This window comes from Podarcis tiliguerta (genome assembly GCF_965153285.1).
Source record: "Podarcis tiliguerta genome assembly, chromosome: 11".
Classification (NCBI taxonomy): Eukaryota; Metazoa; Chordata; class Lepidosauria; order Squamata; family Lacertidae; genus Podarcis; species Podarcis tiliguerta.
In genome coordinates this window covers 27,838,008-27,858,854 of record NC_139544.1, presented here as the reverse complement: position 1 = coordinate 27,858,854, position 20,847 = coordinate 27,838,008, and the positions used below count along the sequence as shown (strand labels likewise).

At 38.7% G+C, this 20,847-nt stretch overlaps 1 protein-coding gene across 10 annotated transcripts in view; it reads right to left on the bottom strand.

Annotated features, from left to right (window-relative positions):
- Nucleotides 1-2,104: 2,104 nt before the first annotated feature.
- The window catches only part of MCTP1 (multiple C2 and transmembrane domain containing 1), a 166,912-nt gene continuing 148,169 nt past the window's right edge, over nucleotides 2,105-20,847 (bottom strand). For all 10 annotated transcript variants that reach the window (XM_083403796.1, XM_083403800.1, XM_083403799.1 and 7 more), the window contains 4 exons: nucleotides 7,959-8,068; nucleotides 6,589-6,698; nucleotides 5,565-5,662; nucleotides 2,105-4,046 (listed from right to left, as the gene is read on the bottom strand). In XM_083403796.1, coding sequence (XP_083259922.1) covers nucleotides 3,975-4,046; nucleotides 5,565-5,662; nucleotides 6,589-6,698; nucleotides 7,959-8,068 — 390 coding nt within the window. In that variant the 3' untranslated portion in view covers nucleotides 2,105-3,974. The remainder of the gene's footprint in view (nucleotides 4,047-5,564; nucleotides 5,663-6,588; nucleotides 6,699-7,958; nucleotides 8,069-20,847) is intronic.

Here is a 20,847-nt window from a genome sequence, read left to right as displayed (position 1 = left end):
GAAGCAAGTGGAGAGAAGCTTGATCTGACACATCACAAAACACTTAGCAAAACCGCACAGGGGTGGCATGGTGACAATGGGAAGAGTCATGCTATGATGAGGTGCATCTCCATATTCTGCTTCCCGTAAGTAGAGGGAGCAGATTGCAGCCACTCTGACGGGCATGGTTCCTGTCAAATCTCTGAAGGGAGTGCACTCTCTGTTCCACAAACTGCAGACCTAGCCAAATATTCCTGGTCACTAGTTTAAAATGGTTGCTTTTTCATTTTGTTCACAGCTTCAACTTGTAGGTCTGCTCAGGGTACCAAGCTCAGAACTTTGTAGTTGCTTGCACTTTAAAGCTCCCATGTCTGAAGCCGTGCAAACTTAAGACTACATCAAGGCTGTACTCCTATATGCACTTATTTGGATGAAAATTCTATTGAACTTGATGGGAAATACTTCCAAGTAAAAGTACATAAACCTCAGGCTCAAAGGATCGCTTCAGACCAAACTGTGGAAAATGTGACTTGAAAGTGTGACCTGATTTCCACTCTACTGGATTAAAGAAAAACACAAACACCCAAAATACTATTTCCATCTCTCTCTCTTATTGCATTTCAAACAGTAATTCATGAAACATCTACTGTGAAAAATGAACATTTTTCTCCCTAAGTGATATTTGAAAATTACAGTTATGAATGGATTTTAGCAGTAGATAGAAAACCTAAACATTTTGCAAATTTCTTTTGTCTCCCTCAATAGATTTAAAATTGTTTATAGCAAATGTTGTTCTACTACAAAGCAGCTTTATGTGCTTCTGAAAGCAAATTCCTTTTTAAAAAATGCCTGAGGTGAGTTATCAAAATAAGGACACTAACAGGTGTAGATGCTTACTCCAGAATTAATTTTATCACACAGAGCATCTTGAAACACTTGACGCTTAAGGCAGGGTTATTCCCCAAAGAAGTTTCCTTTCCAAAGGAGAACATCAACAGCTTACAGACAAGTCACTAACAGAAATATGAAAAACTTGGTATTAATTATTTCATGCAAACTCTCTTGCATGGATTCTAAGCTTGTAAACTTAGCAGTAACCCTTGATAAATGTGTGGAAAGGCAAAGCATGTTCTCAGGCAGGAAAAATGTGGTTTATTTACTCATTCAGCAGCTGAATTCCAGCTGTGATACTCTACCTGGTGCTATGAAAAGATACTGCTGAGTCTCATGATTACGCAGCACAGAATATGTATTTGGCACGCACCTGAATTCTATATGAATTTATGGAGTAGTCCACATTTGGAATACCATGTGCAGGTTTGGTAACCTCATCTTAAAAAGACCTGGGAAAATACAGAAAGGGAAAACAAAATTACCACGTGGATGGAACTTTCATATAACAAGTGGAGAACAGGAATGAAGCCGATTAAAAAAATGCATGTTTTGAGGTAATTAGGAGACAAAGTTTTATCCCTCCTGTTATTAGGACTTGGAATCATTCAATGAAACTGATTAACTGTATATTCAGGACAGACAAATGGCACTTTTTCACACACCATGCAATTCATTTACAGAATGTACTGACATGAGTTTAGATGGCTTCAAAAGGGGATCAGACAAACTCATGCGTGATAAGCTCTAATGGCCATTAACGGTAGCTGATTGAATCTCAGTACTCAGCATGCCACTGAACATACAGCAGGAGAGGTCTGTAGTCTTTATGTCATCCTTGTGGGCTTCCTAGGGTTATCCCTGCATTGCAGGGGGGTGGACTAGATGATCCTTAGACCCCTTCCAACTCTTCTATGGTTCTATGATCCGGTTAACCATTGCAGAAACCAAAAGGCAACAGCCCCCTGCAGGTGAAGAGCTCAGATGGGGTGTTGGGAGATCCAAAGGCAGGAATTCCAAGTGAATTTATAACTCTAGGAGAGAAAATAACTTCTCTAAGCAGTCACCAATATTACTTTTAATTGCTGGCCCCAATCCAAAGTGGTCATTATAGATGCTTTCCCATCAATACCGTTATGCAAATTGTGGACATTTGCTCTCCCTGAGCATGGGAGAGTGGGGAGTATATGAACTCTTTCTTCTTTATCCCATAATGTTTCACACAGTAAATCAATTGTTTGTCATATGAGTTTAATGGCATAAATAAGTTAGGTCAGCATTTTGTACAGGGGGAAAAAAGCCCACAGAATGATAGATAATAGTAAGTGAACAAATAAAGAGAAAAGTCTTCATGTATTATGTAACAGGTTTTCACTGTGAACAAAATATTCCAGACTAAAAGAAATTATCAACATTAATACATACGATTCAATAGGTTGACTTCATTAATGGCATATTTGTTCATCAGCAATAAACAGAGACACGACCTGCATACATGTGCATATTGAGTAAGTCACGATCACCTGGCTACATAACCAGAACATGTTCGGGTCAAGTCTTCCCTGCAGATACATAACTTGTTTGGCATTCTTTCAAGCATGTTGTATAAATAGGCAATTTCAAAATAGTTCTTTTGTAAGAAACAGCAACACATCTCTAAGATAAAAATAATTTTCAAAATCAGCTTTCATGAGAAATGTAGTTTAAGAATACCTTTAGATGTAAATTAATGTATATACATTTTCCTGTGCATATACTATTGAATATTTCTCTCTCAAAAAAAGTACTATTTTAACAGTAAGTAGTGCAATAGAATCTGGTAAGCAGCCACCACGCAGACTGAATGTTCTGTAATGAAGAGTGTGGCATCTCTTTCCCCCCTGAGGGCACAAATCCATTAGCTCTTAATTGGTCCTTTTGACATCCACTGCAGGTTTTCTGTAAGGACTACATGATAAGGTCCTTAGGTGTACAGACTCAACTCAAGAGCTCCACTGGTCACAGTTTAAGAATATATTCCCAGCCACTCATTATGCAATGGCAATGTTTTGAAATGTAAACCATATTCCCATCTGCCACAATTTAAAAAATGCTTTCCACGCAACAGGGCACTTAACTATCAGGAGGACTGATTAGGTGAATCAAATGAAGAAACAAAACAGGTATATAAATTCAGCCCACATTGTTTCTTTTTCATTTGCCACAGTACTAGGTCAAGTGCTATGCTGTAAAGCCTTTTAAAATGGCCTTTTGATTAGGAAGCAAACAGATTTTAGTATTGACATACTATATGTGCACAAAAGGTGTTCACAGCCTGACACCTGAAGCAATATGGTTTTAATCTGATAATATTTCTTTCACTACTGAACGATACGGAGGTTCTCCACTAGGCTAAGTAAGTACAAATCAAGATTAGTGGCAATATAAAAAGTTAAAGATGCAATCCGTTATAAACCTGGCAGTATTTTAGATACAGGTATATTTTTTTTCAAAGTCTTGTGGTGGAATGATAAAAGTGTTAAGAACTTCTTTAAATCTTTGGAGCTCCAGTAAGACATTTGCGTTTAGTGTATATATGGCTTGCTTTTTAGGCAAGCCCTAGTCAGTTTGTTTATTTGCAGCAGGGTCTAATTACAGTTTTATTTCTTTTGGATGAAACACACAAATAAGTGCCTTTGCTCTGTTCTTCTGGCAAAATGTATAAAATATAAAAAAGAGTGATCTTCTTTGGATAAAAGGATGGGTCATGCATAAATCCTCAGTTAGCTTTTAAAAATTAACCAGAGCATGAGTTTAAAAATGTATCTTTTACTTATCCAGTCATGTGTGCCTATCATATCACTTACCATTTCACATTCATGCTATAAATGGACTCCAACAAAACTTCAGCTTAAACTAAATTTGAAGCCTTCGTCATAACTCTGTCCAACTTCAAGTGCAATTTCACTGATAAATCCCTTTGTACAGTATTTATAAATTTTCCCATTATGAATAAAAGGCAAAATAAATAAAGCTTAGAGAGAGGAAATGCTCCTTAGGTCTAGAGCTTTTTAGTTTTATTTTCCCCTTGAACAGATGATGGTCTCCTCAGCACACGGATTTGGCTAGCCAGGGTTGTTTTTCTTCCTCTTACTTGGACTGTGGGTAGGATCATGTTTCAGTTCTTGGTACTGCACCTGTTTAAACACAAAGTTAAGAGAGGAATTTCAACTCAACACAACCACAAGATTTTTAAAAAAAATATCCATGCAAAGGAGTAAGGAAGTATTCTTGCTATCACACCTACAAGCTATTTGAGCCCTGCACCCCAAAGGTCAAATACTTTTATGTATTGCTAGGAGGAAAAGCAACACAAGGAAAATAATGCCAGGAAATAATGCAGTATGGTGGCAGAAACTTCAGTGAAGTCTCCTCCACGGGATATGACTTTAAAAGTGAACAGTACCTACTTTATAAACTTCTTTACAGAATTGTAGAGTTTGAGGGGACCACAACGGTCATCTAATCCAACCCCCTGCAGTGGAAAAACCTTTTGCCCAACATGGGGCTCCAACCTATGACCCTGAGATTAAGAGTCTCTTGCTATACCAACAGAGAGCTCCCAGTTGTATAATGACATTCTCAAAATAATGTGGCCCAACTTGTCAGGAACATTAAAACTGCAGGTATCCAGGTGTCTTTCTACTGATGTTTCAGCTGTTTTAAACAGTTTCAAATTCAACCCTCAGTTAATGGAAATATTCATAGCAAAGAAAATGTTTTATATAAACAGACAACACACACTTTGCAAATATGATTTTATGTGCAGAGGGTGCAGCAGCCTTACATTTTTGAAAATGTCCCCATCATGCAACGAACTGTTCAAGAATAATTTCCACCATCAGCGAACGGTGGCGACAATTCCAAATGACCATCTTGCTGCTATGAAATACTGGGCAAAGTTGTCTGCTCATGCTTATAAGCTGGTACCTTCTGCTTTCATCTTCCTGTTTGCTACCACAGGCTATGCATGGTTGAAGAGAGGAGTGTCTGCCAAAACAGCCTGACACTACATTGTCTCTATATCTGGCACAGGGGCATGCCAAGTGGGATGCTTTGCCGCTGCCACCCCCAAACAGCAGGCCTCTGTGACATATACATAGGCCTATTTGGAATGCAGAACTAGTTTTAAGATATATATATATTTTTTAAAAACCCGCAAAAGAAACCTATGCCTATTACAAAATCAATAGACAATAAATAATGAATGGAAGCTTTTGAGATGCTTCCTTGTTATATATCTGTCTATCTGTCTGTCTGTCGGAACTGTAACTGAACGTATTACATTAAAAATTGCCAAAATGTGAAACTTTAGTATCATGTGCAAGTACAGTGGTACCTCGGGTTAAGTACTTAATTCGTTCCAGATGTCCATTCTTAACCTGAAACTGTTCTTAACCTGAAGCACCACTTTAGCTAATGGGGCCTCCTGCTGCCGCTGCGCCGCCAGAGCACAATTTCTGTTCTTATCCTGAAGCAAAGTTCTTAACCTGAAGCACTATTTCTGGGTTAGTGGAGTCTGTAACCTGAAGCATATGTAACCTGAAGCGTATGTAACCTGAAGCGTATGTAACCCGAGGTACCACTGTACACGTAAAATTAACACTGCCTGATAATAGTAATTAATGAGTATAAGATCAAAATCAAATGCATACCAGTTGCACATCTGAAGGAACTCTGGAAAGGAAATCAAGTACTTCATTGTTATCGATTGCATATGGACTTCGGAGCTTCTTTGTAAATTTATTGATCCCTAAATAAAGTGATAAATCATATTAATACATTGTCCAGTGGCTCTTACAATGATATTAAGACACAATTGGCTACAAACCCATTCTTGCCAAGTGCTCCTATTATTCTCACTTTTCTTCCTTTCTTGCTTGGGGCAGAGGGAATTTTGATTTTGCCTTCTGGTCCCAACCAGTAAATCAAATGAACATTTTTTTACTAACTAAAGGCCTCCCAAGTTTAGTGTTTAATTGAAACACCTTTTAACCCTCGCTCATCACATGCCATTCTACACTGCTGGTTACTTTAAAGCAAGACTAGCCAACATGGTGTCCTTAAGATGCTTTTGGACTCCCATCATGGCCAGCAAGCATGGTCAATGGTCAGGGATGGCAGAAATTGCAGTCCAATAACATCTAGAGGGCACAATGTAGGCTATTCCTGCTCTAAAATGCACACAAATGCACACTTCAAAAAATGTATGAAGCAGCCTGTGTAATATACATGTATCTTTTCTGTTCATTTAAAGGTGACCTCTCATTGCTAGTTCATAGGAACTGCCTCTATATATTTCCATTTGATAAAAGGCTAAACAAAAGAATATTGTCCTAAATGTGCTATATAAATTGAAATGCCACTATTTTTATATAAGTGGTGAAAATAAATCAGAGTTATATCTAGACAAAGCTACAGTTTGATATATGAAGAATCCTCATGGATACATGTTTATAGCATGATTAAGTCTAAGATGCTGGGCAAGAAAAATGTGTTTTGCAGGTGAGTCTAAATCTTTACACAGTTGTGATTTCTAACTAACCTGTCTGTTTCCATCATGTAGTAGCTTCATGATCATAAATACAGAAAACTACTGACAATATAACTCATCCCTTATAAACAGTTTGTTCTATGTGGCATAGACAGGTTTGGAGGGGAAGGAAAGGCTTTACTTACCCCAGACAAGGACAATGTATCTCAGTGGAGTGAAATACAGGATGACTGTGAACACACAGAGGGCAACGATTGCCAGCCAGCTCAAGAACGGAACAGTCCAATTGAATGTGCTGAATGAAAAAATTAACAGAAGTAAGGCATGCTGTCTCCTCCCATCCCTTCCTACCAACTTCTTAGCAATTTGACACACTGCCAAACTGAACATGGTATTGTAATGAAATGAAATGAGGAAGGGGAATAAAATACTCTGGGACCCTTCGGTTTTTAAAAATAGTTGCAAGGTTGTATTCTGCAGAAAGAGAGACTACTGAAGAGGTCAGAATGATTGGACAAATTTAGCCTGGCAGATTCCCTTTAGTTGAGAAAATGTCCCTTTGCATAACTAAAGAGATGGTGAAGTAGAGGTGATCTTGCTATGTCTTTCTTCCCCCTGCTTCCCCAGTTAGAGGTCATCTCCTCCAGCAACCTCTCCATCTGAAAGACAACAGTAGACTTGTAGCCTTGGAACAGAGTCTGAAATGCAAGACTTGCTCTCTACGAAAAACCCAGTGCTATGGAATCTTGGAGTCCCCTAAGAACCAAATGGCAGAGTAGGATGAGTGAACCTTCCATCTTATGCTGTTTCTGTATAAATAAACCTGATTTCACATACATGCCAGAAGTCGCCAGTTACCTTCATTCCAATAAAAACAACACAGGGCACACGTAGGAACCCCTAAAACTTCTCACCGCTCAGAGCTTGGTGAGATCCTGCCCCAAACAGGTCTGATGGCGGTGCCGCGGGACAGGCAGGAGAGATAAAACACAACCTGCTGCCCTTGCACAAGGCTCTGATTTTTAAACACACCCATTTTCATTGAAATCAGTCAGTGCTGCTTTCAAGTGAGTTCTTTAGGAATGGGTGTAAGTCTCTGAAATCCTTTTGATTCTACCCACCCCATCTTCTCAGGCTCTTATGCTGAAGTTGCCCAAGAGCCCATACAAATAACCTGTTTGCCCCACATCAGCACCTAATGTGCTCTTGCCATTTGGCAGGATGATACCAGTTATTCCCAAGACTGTCAGGGGCAGCTTGGCCATCTGCATGGTCTCTCTTGCCACGAAGTGTTAAGCATATGAACTATGACTCAGAATTATTTCTTCCTTCAGAGATGCACTGCTATTTCTGTTCTGTACTACATATTTTTTTGTAAAATCCCAATAAAAATTACAAACAGCGGCGAAACATGTATAATGTTATTTTGCAATGTACATCATAGCAATGTTTTTTGTCTAAATTAAAACAGGTAACCTTTCACAACTTCCTTGGGGAAACGCGGGCATGTGAACGCCATCTGAGAGCAACTGAGCGCCAGTGTGTCAACACTCACTTCTTTATTCTTTCTCCAAAGGAAGCCACTTCATCAAGGATGTTCTGGACACTGACACACACTTCCTGGATGGCATAGAGCTTATTCATAAATCCTTTCTTTTCACTGTCCTAAGGATTATGAGAAAGAGGCCAAATCAGCAATCAAAGGCAAGTTTTGCTGGTCATACTGGAATTATTACAGTTTTCCCTAGAAACACATGGAAGCCACCATTAAAATTTTTTGTGTGTGTGTGTATCTATCACACACACATTGTGGAATTGGTTATTTTCCTGTACTTTGAACTCTGTGCACAGAGGGCATATAAAACGAGTACGCAATAGTGGCTACCTTCATCTGTCACTGTATCAGTTTCTTAGATATATGTTCCAATAATTCAGCAACTTGGTTTATTATTATTATTATATGTTGAGGATGCCAATTTCATATCCTGTGCACTTTGGTAAGAGATAAGTATCAGTATATTACCAGCTCACATTTCTGAAATGCATTTTCTGCTGCTGACAGGAGTATATCTACATTTCAAGATAATAAAAGCTTCTTTGGTGAAGTAAAAAAACCAGACACACCTGGATTCTAAGGACAAGCACTTCAATTTTCCAGGGTTCGGCAATGTTTCTGTGCCTTTCCCCTACTGTATTAGAAAAGAGTGGTGGTATGTTGTTCTTAATCATGGGGAAGTAAAAGTATACATTTTGGAGATAAATTAACTTCAGTACTTGATGCACAATGGTTCAGTGCAGACAAAACATGGTTTGCCATCCATGATGTCAAATGGGCAAACATAATTGGCCAATAAACTAGAATGTGGAATCATGGTACAAAATGACTGATTTGGCAAACTAAGACTAATAAGACTAATTGACTTTCGCCGTTGAACTATGATATGCCTTACTATATCAACCGGCATTCCAATGAAGCCTAAAACATATTAATATGTGTTAAAGGCCCATGGATGTCATGAGCAGGATCGGATAGGGTTTTGGGAGGAGAAGCTTGAGCTCCTCCTGTTCCTCTTTCCTTCTTCCCCAACTTCAAAACTCTATGTCCAAAACATGGAGCCAAATCATTAGTTGGGATGATAAAAGCTTTATAAATGCACAGCATGTTTTAAACACACAACATGCAAACTTTAAAAATGTTCAGAGACCGATGACATGACAAGACCAAACTGCAAGGAGTATCATAAAAGTTATGTTCTCTGTAGTAACTGTAATAATTTTGGTATATACACTTTGCCACAACTTTGTTAATATATTCAGAAAAGTTTATCTGAATGTTTATTGTTGTTTTATTTTTATTTTTAAGTAATTGTTTCACGTCATATGCTCTACTGTAAGCAAAGATTAATATCAATGCAACCATGTTAAACAGTTTAAACATGAAAATGAATAAAAGCTACATTACAAAAAAAGAAAAGTTCTGTTCTGTTTCAATATGTCTAAAGGTCTAATACATAATAGTCTAAAAAGGTCTAAAAAGGTCTAATACGTAATAGTTTATTAAAATAATACTGGCTTCATTTTTTGCACCATTGTTTAGAATGAACTGGAAGAATGAATCATCAGTTAGCATTTAAGTACCCAAATATTACTGAACTAATTGTAATGATTCAATATACATTTGGATACTATTCATGCTTAGAAATTACAATGCATTTTAAAAAAAACACTTTGCAAGGGTCACTTTGTTTCCCTTGCTCCCTGTGAAAATACTAGCCCCAAAACCCTGTTCTTAATGATCCATGCCACTTGGATAACATACATCAAACTATACCCTGATATTTCCTAAGTGTTTATCTCCTAAGGAAAAACCTCATTCAGGAATCCTACATATAGTAAGCATGGTTGTGTAGTTGTATCCAAAGCTGTAGACCTCTAGGATATATAGGATTTTATTTTAATTACTCATTTTGCTGCTGCAGCATTCTTTCCAGCAAATTTGATGATATAAGAGGACCATGAAACAATTATTCTGTTCATTAACTACTAAGTAAACAATAATCCAGCCTCAAGTCACAACTGTTTTCTGTTCCTACTTATGCCTCTTCAGTTTAGATTCCCAGATCTAAGCGTATCTTGATTCATCATCAAGTATTGTGTGGAAAGAATGCTATCAGAATAACAAAAACCATACCCCTTTCTCATATCTCTAGAGCTCAATAGAGATTTATTTGGAAGATCCTGAAGCTATTTTTCTTTACAAATATTTTAACAAGACCAACTTGTACCTTCTTGAATGCACATCTGTTCTAAATTTTCCCCCTTAATGGAAAGGACCACTATACTGCCTGCATTCCCACTGCTCACTCCTCTTTGGAGCTTAAAGGAAATTTGTTGACATATTCTGAGGCAAGCATAGACAAAACAGCATAGGAAAGAGGAGGCAGCCAGAAGGAGAAGGGTTGAGGTTTGCTTAAACTAATTCCACATGCCCCATGAACCATTAGCTGTTTTTTATTTCCTGTTCCAAAGATTTGCAGAGAAAATAATCTGGGCTGGAGAAATGCTACACTTTTTCCTAGTACGCTGCTGTGTGAGCCACCGTCAGCGAACCAAAAGTCCTTAATAATCCATTTTTCAAACACTACTGGTATTTCCTGTCCAAACAAAGATGGACTGTAACTGGAATCAATTTTATCATCTGTATGGTTACAAGTGCCAACTTTCTGGAAATAATTGTCTTTTAAATACTGGGCAAAAGTGCAAACAACAGTTTTACAGCTATTTAATTTCCATTGTATGTTTGTGTGTGGTTAGTTTAACAAAAGCAAGGGGGTTTTTTTGTTTGTTTTTACAGGGGAGCAGATTGGAATTAAGTATTAAGAGTTATCAGGTTAATCTTGTTGCTTATCTGGAATTCACAAAAATCAAAAGGGATTCAGTGTGTGTGAGGTAAAAATTTGTTCCTTTAACTACTCTGCAGTAACTTTTATAAGGTGGTATAATATGCTACATAGCAGAATGAAATATATAGACCTTGTTGATTCCACATACTACCCAAATAATTCTAAATCCAATACAGTGCAAGTTTCAAGATGGGTGTTTCGTCAAGATTCTGAAAAATCTTCTGCCGTTTCGGTTACTCATAAATAAATCAGCAGGTCATGATTTCCCCTCAAAACATATTAATGTATTAAAAAGGTGAGAACAAAAAGTGATGCACATTATTTACTTTTGCCCTCTCCTCTGGGAGGCCAAGCAGGGCTCCTAATTGGCTGGCTGGGGTAGACTCTCCATACGGCAAACTGCTTATGAAATGGAGGAAAGTTTTCTAAAGCAGTTTGTGATATTACAGAAAGGCTACCTGCTGAAAGAAACCAAAACCATCTAGTGCAGGCTCTCTCTCCCCCCCCCCCTTAATGACAGAATTTGGCCTGCCTTACCAGATAGTTCACAAAGTTCTAGTCCTTTTTTCAGACACAGAGCATTCCAGAGAGTGACATACACCACTGAGAGCTGGAGGACCTGTTGTAATAGTCACATGCATATTTCTAGCCTACGATTAACGTCATGATAGCTGAATGAAGTGTTACTTCTGTTTGGAAGCATTTAATTCAGGGTTTGATTTGAAGATCTAGTCCCAGAGGCAGAATTTCTGTGGAGGGGCAGTGGAAACAGAATTTGCAGAATTCTATCAGCATGGCTTCGGAATCTATGAGTTCCTGAAATGGCTTTTGTAGCCATGGGAACTACAGAACGCTGAAGAAAACAATCAGAAATGTAAACAACCAGAGATCCCAGTCTTCTGAATCTGTAAGAAGGGAGCAGGATATATTCTAAATGCCATGTTTATGAAGATGCAAAATCTTGCTGCAAGGATTAAGTCCTTACTTGTTTTTCTAATTCTGAAAGAATCCTATGATTAAAAGTGTCTGAAAAACTGCATCTGAGATTACACAGTTAAGAACACTACTTTATACAGCTTTACTTTATATAGCTTTACTCAGAAGTAAATTCAGCTATGTTCAATGGGCTTGCTCCCTGGTAATCTGTAGCCTAAAATCTTGAAGTGCATCCTCACATCCTAACACACGGGTCAGGAACCTGTGGCGTCCCAGAAATCATTGGGACTCCAGCCCCTGTCAACCCATGTGGTCCATGTCACAGATTAACAGGAGCTGCTGTCCAACTACATCCAGACTGCTCCTGTTTCGGGCTCCAAAAAGCCACTCGTGTGCCCTCTAGCACATTTTAAGATGTCTCAAACAGACCTAACTACTTCCCACTCCCCAATGAATTGTTTTAGGCATGTGTGCTTTTTCTCCCTGTTGGGTTTTTTTAAAAAGTAAAAATCTTCTAGATGTCACCTTACGAGTTCATCCAAGTATGTAAATACATCTCACCTGTTTCTCAGTGGTTCCCCTTTTGCCTCCTATCCTGTTTGCTCTCTACCAGAGTTCAATATTGGAGGGAGTAACATGTTTGAAAATTAAGTCTTTGGAAATGGAATGCAGTTTACTTTCCTTAATGTGATATGGCACTTCAGTCAGCTCTATCTGAGTTTAAGAAAAATCTAGCAGCATTGTCATGCAAATATTTTTAAAAGTTCCTGTAGCACATAGCCTGGCATTTCATAGAATCACAGAATCTTAGAGCTGGAAGGGACTGAAGGGCCATTTAGTCTAACCCATAGCTTCCCCCTTTTTTTTTTGGCGGGAAATTCCCTTATTCCAGCTCCATTTCCTGCTGCTTCCCGTTGCTATCCCAGATTGTTAGATATCCCGTAGACTATCCTCGGGACAGGTGAGGCTGCTGATCTCTTATTTTCAAATCTGAAAGTTGACAGCTATGGTCCTACCCCCTACAATGCAGGAATCTCCTAGCAAGGGACATGAACGTGCTCAGGCTGGGACCCCCACAAATCACATCTTGCTAATGCTAATCTTGCTAAGATTTGTGGTGAAATCCTTGTTCCAAACTAAGCTCTTATTGTGTGTTTTAAACGCGTCACTATTTAGATCTCAGAGTAAGCTATCTGGGGCAGCAGGACAAAGGCCAGGACAAAGATGTGCAGCTCTACAATGTCTGAATCTACAAATTTGATATCCCCGTGTACAAATGGAGGAGTTAATACATCACGTAAATGTGATAAAGGCAAGCATTTTGACTGCACATCTAACACACAATGTTTCCGCAACAATGGCACTGTTTGGGCCTCTGTAAAAACATTTTCCTCCCCAAAATAGTACTTATGGCTCATTTCAGCGAGTCTCAAAGAAAATATCACCAGCTACAATATAAGAATTCAATGACAGCACTCATCTTCAGTATTTGTCAGGTAGGTTTTGTATTATTTATTGTCTTGTAAATAAAGTTTAAATGCTTTTTCCCCCAGCCTTGGTTGCAAACTATCTACCCATTTTCAGTTCAACAGCAGGGAATAAAAGCTGCCATCATTTGATGTCTTCCTCCCCCCTCCCCCCCCCCCGATTCTTTGTGCCTCCTTTCCATGGATTTCATTATAGCTACTGGAGGTATATATTGTCAGATCTAGGGCACAGCAATGCTAAGTAAACGGGGCGGGGGAGGGTTGTGAAATTTTTATGATCCTTGGAACAGGAGTGGAAGACAGAACATATTCAGCCTCCTGCACTTTCTCTCCCCCATCCCTCAAAAGAATGTGTGTGTGTGTGTGTGTGTGTGTGTATCTGTTCTTCTCAAGCCTAGTAGCTTGCTTCAACTTTATTAACACACACCCCTAAGATGCTTGCAGGTTTGCTGAAGATTAGATGGCTACAGACATTTTGTCAGATTCCAGACATTTAGGGCTGATTCACAAATGCAGGCATATTACTTGAACAGTTTTCATTGGGGCAACCATGTTATTCTGTTGCAGCATCAGCTTGGTAACTTGATTACATGGAATGACTAGCAGCTAAATGCTTCAGCTCAACATTTCTAGTAATGTTAAAATTGTATCTAACTCTCTGCTGGTTCATACACGCATACAAGGCATTGCTGCAGTTATCAAACAGTTAACAGGAATGTGTGAACAAGCCCTTGGGATGTAAGATGCACAATTTTAGCCTAAACAGAATATGATCTGAAATCTGTTCATGAGCAGAGACCCATATAATTTTACGCAACACGTTTTTCCATTTATATACACAGCCTATTCATTCCCACAAAGAGATGAATTCAGGGCATGTTCTGTATTCCCTTTACCTGTGAAATTTAATGGGCTCTTAACTAGCTACACAAAGAAAATTAATGGCACTAGCTTGCCATATACCTAATAAATGTCTTTTCTAGCTGCTGACAAAGGCAGCAAGGGCAGCTGGAGGTCTTAATATGATTTTTGGGCTGTTTGGATGAGGATCAATGGCACTGTAGACTGGGCAGGAGAGAGTTTTCTCTCTGCCCATTAGCCAATTTTGGATGAAGTTTAACAGTTATTAACAAAGCCACACCTGAAAAATAAATATATTCTGCAGTCTACATGCTTATTCTCCGAAATGTACCAGGTGAGATTCAGAAGGAATGCTCAATACACAACCACAACATATTATACTGAAGTTAATATGGAAGGCTACCAGATTTCCACTGGATATATTCATGCATTATCTATATGTATTATACAGAGCACTACTGACTTTCATTATGACTCAGAACAGAGGCAGATACTGATCTCTGACATTACACAGACAACATTCCTTTTTGGTCTTCCCCACCACAGATGGGATAGATTCAGGAATCGTTTCGTCGCTGCTGCAAAAAGCTTCAAGGTGAACTAGGTTTTAGAAAACGGATCCTTCACCAAATATGCAATGAATAACAACTTTCACTATATATTCTGGACAATGGGTAATATTCCTGTGCATGTTTCACTTGTGTGTGTATTATATCGTTTCCTTACAACGGCCATTTTCTGTTAGCTATGTGTTACGGAGAAATAATGGATATTCTCCAGCAAGGCTTAACCAAAACACTAGAGAAAACACTGGAAAAGTCACCAACGCGCAGTGCTTTCCCACCAAGTCACCGCAAATAACTGTAGTCATTGAGTTATGCTAAAATGATGTGAATATAAAGAAGTTCCCTTGGCAACCAGAGGCAGCAAATCCTGATTGGATGCAGGTTAAGTGTTTTGTCTGAAATCTCTTCACACTACAGGGAAAAGGAGCCGTATTCTTTGTTGCAAGATTTTTCATAGAAGAAAAGGGAGATACAAGGAATATAGTCCTCTCTTTCTTCCTTTCCTTTGGCAGGAATGGGATCTCAGTAGACTAGAAAATACAGGGGTTTGCCCTGCCTGGAATAAGGACACAGATCACAAGCATGAGAAGGAATGAGCTAAATACAAAAGGAGCCTAAAGAAGAAGGGGGAGGAGGGAAAAAGGCTAGAACACACTGAAGCTATGTTTAGAAGCATTAAACAAATCTTACAAATAGGCAGTCTATTAAATGGAGAATAAGAATTAGCAAAGCAGCACCAAAAATACAGAATGCAATGTTATCATGGATAAAGCTACCATTTGTTTAGGGACACAGAATAACTGCTTCTGTCTTAAGGGAGGAGTGCTGATTGTTATAGCTAGTGTAGCAGAGGCAGAGGCTACGTGGGACCTTCAACTGCTCCTTGAGTTGTTCTAACCAGGAACAAGAAACATGGTAGGAACAGTTGGGAACTTCCTCACTCAGGCCCATTCCTAACAGGTTGTATCTGCAGAAGGGGTAGAAATCCCCCATGTAAAGCGAACTCGCCTAATTTGCATTTTGCAAAACGATACGCAAACGGAAACATAGGCATACTTCAAAATTTGCCCCTTTCTGAGTTATTCAGTGCAGTTCCACAGCCAGGTAATGTGCAACGAAAATGCATATACTAGGGTAAAAGCATGCATATAACAGTGAAAATAACATACAGAAATGCATTACATTAGTCAAAAATGCATTGCAAAAATGTTCACATTAGGCAAATTGCATACAAAGAGGTGTAAGTTAGGAGAAATAGACACCCAAGTGGCTGATTTTTCATGAGAACCCCTCTTTATTGCAGACTGCTTTGGAAAGGTGAACTGAACTTGAAAAGTGAGAAGCTAGGAGAAACTAAAACTGAAACATTTGTCCAGCTCTAGTAGTATCCAAGGGTGGTTTTGGGCTAGCAGAAAGAGCTTCCACACACAAATGGCAAGGCACCAAATTTTCAGCAATCCCCCGTACCGACTGCAGCTCTCCATGCAATATCTCATTTCAGAGGATCCCCCTACCTTCAAAAACAGTTTTAAGGGTGATGCAGCCAATAGAGGGGATTGCTGGAAAGTAGAATTAAAAGCTTTGCATATTTGTGCACGTTATATAGCATTATCCTGAGCTCAATACACATACCAATGTCTAACTAACCCCTCCAACTTGATGCAATGTCATGATATCATATTATAATGCTTGGATGCCATTAGAAAGATAAAGGATAAAAGGGGGGGAGGGAATGCTTAAACTGAAATTATGGACTTATAATGCAAAAAAGGATACAATTTGTTTGGAATAGGTTTAAGTGGGCAATACACTTTACTGTTACTAACACTTTCAGCTAGCTTCATTGCCACTATGAACATCTTTAATAATAAAAAAGTAATTAGGGCTGGTTGATTTAAGAGGAAAGAACTCTAAAACTATGACAGTGATGACTTAATATTGCAAATTACAGTTTTTAGTACAGGTAATTTAGCATACCAAATCACAGTTCTAATTTCTTTCCACAGGGCAAAAGCAGAAGACATGTACTTGTGGGGGAGGGTGCGACACTGAAAAGGAAAGTCTCTTAAAAAGAAAAACCCTTGAAAAGATTAAGAAACGTAACCTACTTATTCACAAAAGTGCTCCAGCCATACAAGAGGGCTAGATAGCTCATCTTCTAAATCATATATCCAAATGTATATATTTAGAAGAATGAGTTTCTGAAGAATAATGGGAATGATGTATCCCAAAGAAATGTGTAAGCATACACACTATACTGATTTGTTCAAAAAGAAAGAAAGAATTGTTGATTATTCCAATGAAGTATTAATATATGAATTAGGTATCTTCTTGAGTAACTTCCACAATGCTGAGTAGTGAATGGAAACAGCCACTACAAGATATATAGAAACTGAAAGAGTGTTGTAATTTACCTCTACGCATATTGATACTCTTTTAAAAAAAATTACCACCTCGAAAATGCACATAAAGCATCTTGCCAGGTCTTGCAGATACCACTGATGGCAAGCAAGGCCATTTTGGGTAGAGATGAGTGAACTCCCTTCACTTAATTTGAACTGGGACCAGAAGTTATGAGCGTACATGTTCTGCCCCCTTCTTCAATTATTCTAAATCCACTTGCAATTGCACATTCCCGGTTCTGGGGGCAGCAGGCGGTTGAAGGAACACAGAGAAACGACTTCTTTCCTCCCTCGGTGGCTATAGTGCTTGCTTGTATATAGAATGTGGAAGTCACTGAAAGTGTCATATCCCAAACAAAGGAGTTACAAACTAATCTGATTAATTAGAAACTCCTTGGCTAAAAAGGCAGAAAGGTGGAAGGAGTGAGGCTGACTGAACCTGCCTGCCTCCTAAGTTTCTTTCTGAGAGGGCTGCCTAACTTCCTAAAAAAAGAAAAGTAAGGTCAGAGCCTGGAGCCCCTTGAAAACATCAGCAACTGCGCCATTGATCATCCATTCTTGAACATATTTATATATGAGCATGTTAAGAAGTTACCCCCCCCCCTTTTTCCTTTCTCAGGTGTATAGTGACAAAACATCTTAAGTCAACACAAATATTTTTGCAGAAAAACAGACAGGAAACAAGTGGGACGTACAACAAGATGTTGCCGTGTATCCTTCTTACTAAAAGGAATGCTCTTGTTTCGGGTTTTAACCAGATGTTCACACCAAGGAAGGCATTCTACTATTCTCCCCTGGCTGGTCACAGAACCATTTCTGAACTTCCTTGCTGCCATTCTAATATTCTGTGGCTACTGAACATAGTCCACAATAGTTTTGCCCTCTTGTTTGTCTGTGGTCTCAACTGAGCTTCAATCCTGTTGGCACTCACCATTTATTAGGCAGAGTGATTAACGTTATGGAATCAGAGTTGCACCATTTTTAAAAAAATACTACACCCAAACAAATTAAATAAGTCCCTGCCAGTTAAAATGTCATGAGATATGTAGCTTCCAAGAATAACCAGAACACACCTTTTTCCACAATGCAGAACCACCACAGAATTAGCTTGCATGGGAGCAGTTATTACTAATCTTCCAGTATATGACCCTATTTGGAAGAGTAAGAAAGCCAAAGAATATAGCACAGTTAAACAAATAAAACTTCAGAGAAGGAAAATTCTTAAGACCAGATCTAATTTTCCTTTCCTCCATGGCCATTAGTTCTAACATCTTGGTTGTTCACCAGCATGAATTACACCTATATAGCCAATGGCTAATTTCCGAAAAGAAAAATGTATAGGCATACCTCGGAGATATGCCGGGTTTGGTTCCAGACGACCGCAATAAAACAAGTATCACAATAAAGTGAGTCGCACCATTTTTTTAAAGTTTCCCAGTGCATATAAAAGTTATGTTTACACTATAGTATAGTCTATTAAGCCAGGCTTGCTGGCTGCAGGGGGGGGGGGGACCAAGCTCTAGCCCTAGCCAGGTCAGAAGAGGGGTGATGGCAGCAGGAGCAGCAGGCAGCAGGAGCTGAGCTGCCCACAACTGCACCCATGTCCTCGTAAAGAGCAATATCTGTAAAGTGCAAGGTGTGCCTGTATAAGCTCAGGCCCATCTGCAAGCCAGAAACTCTGATATGATGGGTGGAGCTGGTTAGTGGAAGGTTCGTGGGAGGTATGAACAAATACATTCCACAGAAGGATTCCTTTTCACCCCAAACCAAACCAGGGCTTAGTTCAGCATGGCAGCAAAACTGTCAGAGGGGAACAAAGTGGCAAAGTGACAGTGATCTCTCTACATGCTTGCATTCTTGTGCTAGACCATAATTTGGGTTAGCATCACATTCGAACTAAGCCACTGTGCTTATATATCAGAAAGTTGATCACTTGGAATATGGAACTTAAGTGCCAACTAAGGACATAAGCGGACATCTGAAATTGTGGGAAATGTGTACCTTTGGCAAAAGTGTCAGAATGCAACTGATGGGAAAGAAAGCAAACAAGGGCAAACTTAGTGCTGACCTTTTGTGTGTGTGTGTGTGTTAAGGAAACATTATCGTGACTAGAGATGGGCAGAGCATTATTTTTAACAAGCAGTTCATTTTTAATATTCTCTTTAATATTCCAGGGCTATAGTTTTAAAATGTCCTTGTCCAGAGCTTGGACATACAGTAATTGAAATGTTTAATTCTATAATAAATAATTACATAACCTCGTTAGATTCAGAAAATCCCAGCAAATATATTTCCATTGTGTTATTTTGTAAACCCATTCTTAGAACATTTATCTATATATTTCAGTACAAGTTCCCTAAATCCAGGGGCATTTTAGTAAAGAGAGAAATCTAATTTAGTTTATGTTCCTAAACAGTTAATAAAGTTAAGAACTGCCTTCAATATGACTTTGTGTTATACTTGGAATACTCAATAAATTGATCACTGTTATGTATATTATATTTGACGAGAGAGAAAAAGCTCCTTGCAAGAATCAGAGTAATGTATTCAATAGTTTGCAAACCCACAGTCCCAGAGAGACTAACACAAGTCCAAATGTGATCTCTCAATGCTGAACTCAGAATGGCTACTGCAAGTTAATTCAGAACCATACAGTGCTGCTTTTGATGTCAATTGCCTTAATGTGAGATCAGGAACGATTGCTGCATTATGATAGATCAAGGCTGCTTTCAAAAGTGATGCTTAGAGTGTCTTTTAGTTATTAATACTTTGAAGAAAATGTTAATATGGCTAATTCTGCATTTAACACAAGAAACAAGACATTTTTAATTTGAGTGACAGCCCCTAGAAACAGGGTTGTAAAATTTGTGAAGAGACATGGCTTTGAAGATGGGCATGATTAATTCCTTACTGTCCCAAGTAAAACCAGCACCAATTTAAGTACATATTGGGAAAGTCAAAGTTATAAGAGTAGCTTGTTTGGACCAAGGGGTTATGGAAACCAAACAATTTTTCTGTTATCTTTTATTGCATCTGATTTTTCCATCCCGTCCTTTCTGAAGGATTCCAGATCCAACCAGCGGGCATCAAATAGGTCATGGCCTTTACCATCACACAAGGCAGGCAGGTATTCTTATGTTGATGAGGTGATCTGGAGTTTCAAATTATTTGACTGTCTGACTAAACACTAGCAGAGCTGATCACACCCCTTAGTTTAAGCTGCAGGCACAGCTGGAATAGGTGATCAGAGGGAGGAATTTGCAGAACAAGCGGTAGCTACATATGTAGGAAATTGGAATTCTGCAACATTTGGGGCTTAGTCTAGCAGTACTGAGTTTTACCTATTGGGTTATATCCAATGTTATTAATACTCAGAGTAGGCCTGTCAAAATGAACAGACTCAATTTATTTCCATGGATCTACTCTGAGTATGACTGACACTGGTTATCACCCACTGATTTGAATTTAACCAACTGAATATTCAACTGTAATATTTAGAATGTTTTAAACAGGATAACAGCAAACAAGATAAGAGTGTTACATGGCACATGACTTGAACATCAGTGGAAGAGCAAGTCAGAACAATGTAATGCGATCAATGCTGAAGTAATATTTGAGTGGGCAAGATTATTTATCAGAACTACACTTTTCCAGCCACTTAAAAGCTCCTCATAGGCTACTAACAAACAGAAAGGTTAATTATTTTGCTCATGAGTCTACAGTTTCTTTGGGGCCGTCAAAGAGAAAACCCTTTTCATCTGAAAACCTATTTCAGGGAGTGCCCACACA